The following is an 11,439-nucleotide window of genomic DNA, read 5'->3' on the forward strand; positions in this document are numbered from 1 at the left end:
TGTCATTTCTGATTAGACAAGTATATACTATTTGCCTATCAACCCAAAAAAAAAAAAGTATTTATTATTTTACTTTTTTACCCATCTATTCCTTCTTTATTACTCATTGCCATTCTATTCTCCATCTAATTATGTATGCTTTTTTTCTTCCTTCCAAATAATACTAGGCTATTTTGTTTCCTATCATTTATGAGTGTTTTCATTTTAGGTCATATTTTTGTGAGAGGTGATATATTCACAAAATTTTCATAACATTTTCACAACAAATCACATATGACAAGTAATTATTGGTTTTAATTTGAATCCACAACTTAAAATTACTTTTTTACATATCCATAATAACCAAGAACAATCTGCCACTTAGGATTTGTTGTGAAAAAATTGTGGACATAACATTTCTCTATTTTTGTAAGTTTTGTTTTTGTCCTTCCATTTTTTAACCTTTTTTTTTTTTTTTTTAATTTTTAGAAACAAACATGCACACATAAGAAAGAGGGAATAAGATAAGACTAACTTAAGGCTGACATGACACACCTAAAAATGACATGTCTAGCAAAATAATTTAATTGGTATTAAAAAAAAAAAAAACCCACATCGGCATATTAAGGATAAAAAATCCATGTTAAAGAAAATAAACCAAACAAAAAATATATACTCATTCCTTAATTAATTAAATAAAAAATACTCAACTTTCCATTTCTTTTATTTTCTTTCACTTTTTTAGCAACCAAACACAAAAAAACACACACTCAGTCAACCCAACTAAACATCATATTCGCTAAGAGAGAGAGGGAGAAACACAAAGAATTTATCAATATAAAGAGAGAATGCAAGAATATTTCAATGAATCTTGTTTACATGCATTGAGTCATTAACCTAATGACACTCTTGTGTCTTACCCAAACCAATGGTACCGCCATCGGGAAAATTGCCACAACCTCACACTATTGACATGATGTGGTATCTCATGTACCAACTACATGTAGCACCCTTGTTCACATTGTATGGATCATAGAGGTCGATAGATTCCGCACAATATGAGAGAGGTGTTGCACGTAACTGATACATAAGATTAGAGCAAATCCTATGGCAATTAGAGACTCCAAAACTGCACCAAGACCAAAACTCATTCAAGAAAGAAAGCACCTTTTCCTCTTCCCTAATATCCATCCAATTACTTCCATTAGATTAGGTTATCAGGTAGGTTCATCCATTTGTACATCAATCTTGTTGGTCCTACCTCCCTTTCATTTCTTTTCATTCTTCGTCACTTCAAATTTGTTTTCTCTTTTTTTATTTTTCATTGTCACTTGCTTCTTTTTCTTTTTCTTTTTTTTTTCTTATTGTCCATGTCTTTCAATATTATCACAATCTTTTAAAAAAACATTTTCTTATATATATTTATTTGTGTGTGTTTCGGATTTGGACATTTGGAATAGAAAAAAAAAATTATTTAGAAGATTTTAAATAAGAAATGATAGCATTAAATGGAGATTATGCTTCGTAGAAGGTTTTATGAGTTTATAATTCACAATTGGTTATCTTATGTATTGAATTTTGATTTCGTTGCTGTACTTCTAAGTAGAGAAACCACACTCATTCACAATGAATTTTGATTTCATTGTGTTCTTATGCATTGAAGTATAATGGTGTACTTGGCTTTTCATGCTTATCTCTACAATATTTTGTTACTATTTTTTTAAAAAAATTTCATTGTGGGAGGTTAAAAACTTAACAGGTTAAAATCTAGTTTGGTTGCCAAGCAAGTGAAAGAAAAGAAAATATTGTAGATTGAGTTTTTTTTTTTTATTCATTTAATTTTACTTTTTAAGATTTAGAAATGAAAATTTTGTTGTTCTATTTTTTTTTTTCATTAACATGCTAATGAGATTTTTTTAATGCCAATTAAATATTATTTTAATTATTTTGTTAGGACACATTTGGTATACTTAATGCAGATTACAACATGAATGGTAATCTTTATTAATATGAATAAAATGTGTTGTAATAGAATAACGAAACTTATTCATATGTTTGGTTGTAAGTTTTAAGATTATAATAAAACTTAAGATATATTCCTATAAAAAAAATAAAAATAAAAATAAACTTAAGATGTAGTTTTTAAATTTGAGAGAGATTAGTTATTTTTGACGATTTTTTATTTTTATAATTGTCATGTGCATATTGTAAGGTCTCAATTTGGAGCCCAGGCCCAACAGGTATGGGGTTCTGGTTCAAGGAGCCCAGAAACAATGAATTTGTAGAGAGTGGGCTATAGAACTAGGCCTTAACGAAGTATATTCTAACTAAAGATAAAAAATTCCCTTCACATCAATAGATTTTTGGTCCGAGAAGACGCATGGAATGAATGCGGGTCACTGTTCACAGACTATGGTTCTTGCATCGTTCTTCTGTTCTCCCTTTCTTTTTTCTCCGTCCCCCTCTTTATGGGGACTCTCCTTTCTTATATAATCTTCTTGAAGTCATCAGAGCCTTACATTTGTTGATCATCTGGATCCTCACTTGAGTGTCTGTCCCATCGGACATTCCCCCTATCTTTCTGTGAGTTGTGGTAACCAAAACAGCACTATTCACAGGTCCTCTCCACATTAATGCGGCCAAAAAAGTAGATGCAATGCATTTAATGTGACAGCTACAGCCTCTCCTTGGACACCCAATGTTTCCTTCCTTCACACAGGCTCGTAGGACTCATCCTTATTACTAATGCTCGTTGGGGAGGTCCTTCTAGCAGGTAGAGTGCATGCCTATGCCATATTTGTTACGTTCGAGGATACATTTCTCCTTGGACCACCTTCTAAACATCTTTAGGCCCATAAGAACTGGACCGGAACCCTTTTAGCACCCACGTCTTCTCCTCGGACGTGGTCGAATATCCCATATGGGGTCCAAGGCCCATTGTATGATCTGGGGTCCTTGCCCCTACACATATCATTTCTCTTGTTTATTTATAAATATATTAATTTTTAAAATTATTACACCTATTAAGGAATAGCTATTACTACAATTTTAGAAAATAATAATTATTCCTCATTTTAAGAAATGACTATTTAATGTAATAAAAACGTAATCAAACTACTAAATAACTAAATCATAGAAATAACTATTACATTACACATATTAAAAAACTATTGCGTTGCAATGTCTATTATAGTCTCCCTAATAAATCCTTAGTACATTTGTAAGCGTGCCATGACAGTCTTCCATTAGGCGTTAGCCACATCATCAAGTTTTGCCCCTGAGATGACAAGAAGGACGAAAACACCCCCAAAATATAGGATCAAAATAGTTTTTTTTTTTTTTTTCTTTATTTGTTTATATATTTCCTTTAAAACTCACCAGTAGTTTTATTTTTCGGCAAAAGTATAAATTGCAAACACTAATTTTCAAGTCGACCATATTAATTTGATTAAATTTCTTTTTTATAGTCTTTTTAACTTTCATTTGTTGTAAATCTAGTACTTTTGTCCACCTTCTTTAGATGGGTATCCCAAAACAATGTAGCTTTATACAAGTTTCTTTTAGCTTGATTCAAGCCTTAACTGTTAATTATGTTTGATATGAAATGCATTACTTCCGATATGATTTAGTGTTTAGGGCTTCGACTTGTTTTTTGCTTAGTACTGTATAGGAATTGAACTGTTCTACTTGCTTGGATATTTAGTGTAATCATGAATTACATAATTTCTTGGAAGTTGGAACTCATTTGTATTCAATTAAAATACTCTTAAAAAAATACATATACCAATATATTTAAAAAAAATACTATGTCCACAATATTTTTATAGCAAATCTTATATGGTAGGTTATTACGAACTGTTATTGGTGGGATAGAAAAGTAATTTTAATGATAGTTTCAAATTAGAACCAAAAACAACTAATCACCTATGATTTATTGAAAAAATATTATAAAAATGTTGTGAACGTAGAATTTCTCTGTATTTAAACGTCATTTGTGTACAATTTCTTCCATAGTTATACCATAAGATGTAGGAGTACATGAATTATACACTATAGTCGATTGATTGAGTAGTTTTTATATGGTTATCTATTGCAATCAATGAAGATTTTTTTTTTTTTTTTTACTTACATAATTGAGAGACTAGGTGAATGAACACTAGTATTGAGGGTGTAAAAACCCCTCATTTGCTATTTTAGCAACCAACAACCCAAAATCTAGCCACATTAGAGGGTGGGTTTCTATTTTGTTTTTTTTACTAACTATTCACAAGGATGTAAAAAATATATATTATTTTAATGATGAAAGAGAGACAAAGGGTAGAGAGGAAAGAGAGAGATGGGAGAGAAGAGAGAGAATTGATTTGTTTATATTATTTGTTGGCATAGTTTATATTATTTTAATGAGTTGTATGTAAAAATAAAAACTGGGATATTAGGTAAGTTATAAAATGAAATAGTAAAATAGATAAAACAAGTTTTGAAAATGTAAAATAAACATTTTTTTTTTTTACATTCTCGGATGCTAATTAAAGGTGTAAGCTTCAAGCCCACCTTTAAAAAGGTACTTCATCTTATCTATTGCAATTAATGATTATTTTGATTTTGATTTTGGTTATGTAATATATTATAAACCTGATTTAAAACACTAAGGGTACGTTTGGTATGCTGTAATAGCTCCTGTAATGGAATAGTTATTCATGTGTAATAGCAATTTAGTCATTTGGTTGCATCTTTATTACATGGATTAGTTATTACATTGGAATGACTATTCTTTAAATTGAACAATAGCTATTCCTCTTTAATATGGATGTAATAGTTATTCCTTAGTATATGTAATAGGTTTTAAAATTGATATATTTCCAAAAATATAAAGTTTGCTTATATATCATCTTTTACAAGCTTTCCATATGTAACAACTAAACTTATGAATAGTAATAATAATTCCATTACAATGTCTTCTATTCCCAATAATAAAGATTACTATTCCTAATGTAATCTACATTTAGTGTACCAAACATATTCTTATATTACTATTTTTGTGTGTATTTTAATAAATATTACTGTTAAAAAAAAAAAAAAGATTATTTTGATTTTGGTGCAGGTAGCTCCGAACCCAATTTCCTTATTTAAGGAGTTTAGCTAATTGAACCCACTAATGCTTAGTTGCTTATTGTTTACTCATTAGCTTAATGATCGAAAAGTCATCATGCTTGTGGACTTCACGTGGGACCTATGTTGATCTGATACAGCCCTTGCACACATGAACAGTACCCTGGGTCAATATTTAATTGTGGGGATCTTTTTTATATTGGAATAATTGTCATTGAAAGGATCTTATCAACAAAAACAAAATTGTCATTGAAAGGAAATCAATTGAGTATTTGAATCGGGTGTCTTGAATCTTGACCTAACTAATAGTCTAAAATCATCGTCATCACGAAATGAATTAATTCAAATCCTGTAATTTATTAAAAATTTAAAAAAGAAAGAAAGAAAGAAATAATATATCCATATAAAGCAAAAACATTGAAAACAGAAGAAGCAGAAGAGTGTTGGACTTTCCAATCCACCAAGGCGTTTGGTGCTTGGGGTCGTATACTTAGCTGGAGATGGTGTAAGCGTTGACTGTTTGTTGCCATGGACGGTTAGGGTGAAATATATTTAAGCCAAACATTGTTTTTTCCAAAATAATCTAGATTATGAAGTCCACTTATTATTACTTTGGCTAAATTTCAAAACTCATTTTCTAAATTTCACTCCTTTTTATTTCAGTTCTTTAAGTTTGCCATTTGTCCTTTAATAAGTCTTCTAAATTTCAAAACACTTCAATTCAGATTTCAGTTATCTTATCATTCACTCTTACCATTAAATTACCAAAACTACATCGTTTTGCCATTAATTAAAAATTGAACTATTTATTTACTAAAAAAAATCCAAAAATTAAAAAGAAAAAACTATTCGGTGAACCCACTATCAGGGCTACCACAATCATATTTCAAATTCAAGGTATTTGGCAACTCAATGACTAGTTTTCACTTTTGAGGGCTCTGAAATGGCAGAAGTACAACATTCAAAATTTTCAGCACATGGATCAGATGGTTGAAAGGCAACTGAAACCCCTTCACTTGTAATTGTTTTTGTTTCCAATTTGAGAGGACTCATTTTTCGAAGGTCTGAGAAGTGTAACTTGAATTGTGAATAACAACGCACAATTTTTGTTATATGATTGAATGACACAAGAAAAAAGTAAATTAAATTTACCTTCTAATTGAAAATCTAGATTCTTTGTGGATACCAATCTGTGGTGAGATCTTCAATAAACAGTCCATTCTCTAACTGCTTGGGCTCTTTTAGTAATTGTCGGTGCCATCTCCATCTCCTCTCTCCCCCTCAGTTGTGTTGCAAGTAGAGAAGGCAAATGGTTGTGGCTCCGGGTATTTTCCTTAATAATTTTAGTATTACTCAGCAAAATAAATAAATAAATAAAGAAAAGTAAGAAAGCCTGTCCAATTAACCATTGTTTTATCATTCTAATGAAACTTAAAACTATATGCATATAGTGCCTGTTTAATTAAGAGTTTTTTAGGCCAAAATCACGTTGGCAGTTTGAAAATGTGACTATAGGTCGTGTTTTTTAGTCTTATAAACATGAAAAAAATGTGTTTCTGTGTTGTGTCTCCTGAGTGAGTAGCAATTGCAATTTGCCATTTTTTTTTTTCTTTCAAAAAGCTCAAAAACAAGAGGCTGAACCAAACTTAGCTTGTCTCCCTAAAGAAGTCGTTATAGGTCCAAATTTATTACAATGTTTAAGCAATATTTTTCCTCAAGAATATTCTTCTTTTTACGTTCTTTCTCAATCTTGAAAAATATTTTAATTTGGAACTTCCTTTGCACGATTATTTTTTAAGTTGTTCTTGGACCTCATTTACACACGGCAAGGTTGTTCAGTTTCTGATAATGATAAGAAAATATACCCTGCAGGAACCATAGTAGAGACCAATGGCTGAGAACTAAGTTCTGACCATTGTTTCTCAAAAAAAAAAAAAAAAAGGTTCTGATCATTGGCTCTTCATTATTTTAATACTTATTAAAGAAATAGGTATCGTATATAAATATTTTTCTTTGTTGAATTTTCTCGTGCATTACATAGTTCATATATATATAGAAATTTTTTTGGTTAATTCATTTTTATGTTGTCATGTAAACTTTTGGAGTTATGCTAGGAACACAAAAAAATGTACAATTTTGTGTCACAACTCGCCACGTGACAAGTTATGAGTGATGAAAGTGTGTCCCCACATGATTCACTATCATATATCCACCAATCACAACTCGTAATGAGGCGAGTTGTGGTACAAAGTTGTACATTTTTATGTGTCCATAGCATTACTCAAACTTTTGAGATCTCAAATATTTTTCACATCATCATGAGAATATATATTAATTTATTTTTATGATATACCAATTAGAACTCATTAGTTTATTGTAATAAAGCAACCAAACATAAGCTAAATAAACCATGATTAAATGACCTTTGATCTTTTGTAAATAAATTCAAATTTAATTACATTGTGTGTGTGTGCTTGCACACACACTCACTGGCCTCATCACGCATGCGATGAAGCTCTACTTTGTTTTTTTGTGTGGAGCAATAAGGGAAAGAGAGACAAAAAGAAAGATAAAGGGAAAGAGAAAACAATATAATGAGATTTATTAAAAACAAATGGTATGTCCATACCTTCTTAATTTAGTTATGAGGGATTGTCTTCCTTTGAAATTAGTGGGAATGTGGGAATAGATGTGCATGATTGGATTTGTTTTTTAAAATTTGAAGAAGAAGGAGAAGATATGATAAAGATGGAGAGACATGTAGAATGAAGTAACTGCTCGTTATTGGAAGTATATATTTAGTGGAAATGTGGGAGTAGATATCTTTAGGAGAACAAAGAAAAAAAAAAAAAAAAAGCATGTAACTTTTTTAAAAAGAAAAATCGTTTGTTGGTAAACTGTTTTTTTATTTATTTTATTTATCTAAAATTTAGGAATTTTAAATTTAATAATTTTACATGTCTAACCCTATTATTTAAACTTTCTAAACATGTGAATTTAAGGGTACTTTGGGCATACAAAAGTAAGAGTCCAAATAGGGGAAACTCCTTAAATAGTATGTCCAATCAAAGAAAGAGAGATAAAGAGAAAAACAAAGGGAGAGAGAAAGCAATATAATTAAATTTATTATAAAAAATGGTATGTTCATGTCTTCTTAATTGAGTTTTGAGTGATTGTCTTCCATTGAAATTAGTGAGAACGTGGGAATAGATGTGCATGATTGGATTTGTTTCTTAAAATTTGGAAAAGAAAGAGAAAATATGATAAAGATGGAGAGACATGTAGAATGAAATAGCTGCTTATTATTGGGAGTATAAATTAGTGGGAACGTGGGAGTAGATATGTTTAAGAGAACAAAGGAAAAAAAAGAAAAACATGAACGTAACTTTTTTTAAAAAGAAAAACCATTTGTTGGTAAATTGTTTTTTTTTTTTAATTTATCTAAAATTTAGGAGTTTTAAAATTAGTAATTTTACATGTCTAACTCTATTCTTTAAACTTTCTAAACAAGTGAATTTAAGGGTACTTTCAATTTTGGACATACAAAAGTAGGAGTTCAAATAAGGGAAGCCCCTTAAATAGTAGTATATATATATATACACACACCCATGCTCACGACCTCGATTCAAGTCAAATCACATTGTCCTATAAAAAAAAGTCAATTTACATTGTAATTCATCTACCATTTCCATGTATAACTGAAACCCCAATTCCCAATCATTCAAAACCATTACTTCTTTTATATTACTTTTGATTCATTGTGAACCTTTAAACCTAAGACCGTGTATGCAATGGAGGAGTTAGAAAATTTTTTCAAGGGGCCAAGCTAAATACATAATAAAAAAAATTAAACCCAAAGAATAACACACACACACATAATATTTATTTATTTATTTATTTTGGAGAAAAATATTTACTTATTGCTTATACATGGAATGTTTGTAATTTTGATTTAACATATGATATTTTCTTACCTAAAAAAAAATTTACATCAAATAATCCTTTACATCTCTGCCAAAAAAAAAAAAAGTTAGTCTTGACATGTCTAAAAATATTTAAGTCAATTTAATAAAAATAAAATATAATTAATTTAATGAGTTATGTATGCATTACTAATTTTACACGTTTATCTCTATTGTTTAAACTTTCGAAACATATGAATTTAATGGTAATTTGGGCATACAAAAGTAAGAGTCCAAATAGAAGAAACCCCTTAAAAAATATGTCCAATCAGAGAAAGAGAGACAAATAGAAAGCAATATAATGAAATATATTAAAAAAAATGGTATGTTCATATCTTCTTAAAAGTTTATTGCCGAAATTTTTAGAACTACTTATATATATATATATATATTTATATATTCAACCATCACTTTTTGATCCAATCCCTCTTAACCAACAAGTTATTCGTATAATTAAATCTCACATAATACACCCCATGTTGTTGTATTTTTTTTCACTTTTTTTCCCCAAGATGCAACTTACGCTTATATTTTAATCTAATAAATTCATCTTACTTATTGTTCTTTGATTTTGAATTTGCATGCAAGATTTATTATAAAGAAGCAAATGAATGGTCACCCATTTAAGTTCTTGGTTTATGTAAGTTTTTAAATTTTTTTAAAAAAATTTGAACTCTTTTGTGTATGTTTTGATTTTGGGTTTTGGTTATTGTATTTAATTTATGAGTGTGTTGATTTTTTTAATTAAACTATCACTAGGTAAAATTCAGTATTGAGGAACTATTTTGTTTATTATTGTTTGTTCTAACTAGGGTATAGATTAAACATAATCCAAATAAAAATGATCAAACACATCCCATATCTCATATTAAGAAACTAACACAAAGTACAAAGAGAATTTTAAATATAAAAATAGACATACTCATAAAGTCATCAACATTTATCATCATATAACTTAAAGTAATTTTTTAATTAAAATTATTTACTTACTTATTTTATAATTTAAGTGAAAACCACAATTTCGTCCCTACATTTTCACACGATTTCCACTTTGGTCCCTATCTTTTATTTTCACCGCTTTTAGCCCCTATTTAGAAAAACGTCTTCTATTTTAGTCCTTTCTGTTAGTGCCCTAACGGCACTGACCTACATGGCAAACGGAACTATTAAAATAATAATAAAAAATTTTATTTTGTCATTAAAAAATGCCAAGTCAGCATTTAAATTTTAAAAAATAATTTATTAATTTTAACTAAATAAAAAAATTAAAAACAGAAATAAACATTAAAAAATCACATTAATTGAGATCGAAATGTGTCTTGAACAAGAACAACAAGAACACAAACCCAAATCTAAGAATACAAAATTAAAATCCAAAAATCACAAACCCAGAAAATAACAACAAAAAATTAACCTATAGCATTTTCTTGGCCCTTCTTGTCAACCAAACACAAATACACAATTATCCTAGCATACCAAAAAAGCTAAATTCTAGAGAGAGATTAAGATTCAGTGATGGTAGGAGAGTTATCCTCACTGGTAGTGGTGGTGAAAGCAGCCTTGAGAGACGGAGTCTGCGGCGCAGTTCCAGCATCGACGACAGAAGCAGCGACGGTGGAGGAGGCACGAGTCTTAACAGTGTCGAGCATTTTGCGGCTGATCTCGTGAGAGTAAACTTGGATGATCTCGATGCCGTCGTCCTCGACAGAGGCGGATGCAGCGGTGGTGGAGAAAGCCTTCATCTCGATGAGGCGTGCGGCGAAGGAGGCCTCGTCGCTTAGCAAGGTGCTGTAGCACTTGGAGAGAATGGACTGTTTAGAGAGCATCTCGATGAGGCGTGCCACCACGACGTTGTGCGTGCGTTGCGTCGGCGGCCATATGTTGAATACTAAGGTGTTGGTATTTGAGAGGGAAAGAGAGAGTCATGGATCTGAAAAGAAAGAAGAAAAACAAAGATACAAACATAAATAGAGCAAGTAATGGATCTGGAAAGAATGAAAAAAAGAAGAAGTATAAAATGAGAGTGAATGAGAGTGGTAGTGTTGTGTTGGTTTTATTTTAATTTTTTGGGTTTGTGTTTTGTGTTTGTTTTCATGTTTAATTCCTTGTTCATGTTTAATTTGATGTTCTTATTTTCTGGGTTTGTGATTTTTGGATTTTAATTTTGTGTTTTTAGATCTGGGTTTTGTATTCTTGTTGTTTTTGTTGGAGATATACTTAGATCTCACTTAATATGTTTTTTGGTTTTTATTTAATTAAAATTAATAATTTAGATGTTGACATGGCATTTTTTAATGACGAAATAAAATTTATTATTATTATTTTAATAGTTCCTTTTGCCATGTAGGTCAGTGCCATTAGGGCATTGACGGAAAGGACTATAATAGAA

At 30.0% G+C, this 11,439-nt stretch overlaps 1 protein-coding gene across 1 annotated transcript; it reads right to left on the minus strand.

Annotated features, from left to right (window-relative positions):
- Positions 1 to 10,552: 10,552 nt before the first annotated feature.
- Positions 10,553 to 10,876, minus strand: LOC115967673 (MFP1 attachment factor 1-like). The gene has a single exon (XM_031086815.1). The coding sequence runs from the start codon at positions 10,874 to 10,876 to the stop codon at positions 10,553 to 10,555; it is 324 nt and encodes a 107-aa protein (XP_030942675.1).
- Positions 10,877 to 11,439: the final 563 nt, after the last annotated feature.

Source organism: Quercus lobata, chromosome 2, assembly GCF_001633185.2.
Source record: "Quercus lobata isolate SW786 chromosome 2, ValleyOak3.0 Primary Assembly, whole genome shotgun sequence".
Taxonomy (NCBI): domain Eukaryota; kingdom Viridiplantae; phylum Streptophyta; class Magnoliopsida; order Fagales; family Fagaceae; genus Quercus; species Quercus lobata.

Coding starts and splice junctions, on each gene's coding strand:
- LOC115967673 (XM_031086815.1), bottom strand. CDS start 10,876: ATGCTCTCTAAACAGTCCATTCTCTCCAAGTGCTACAGCACCTTGCTA.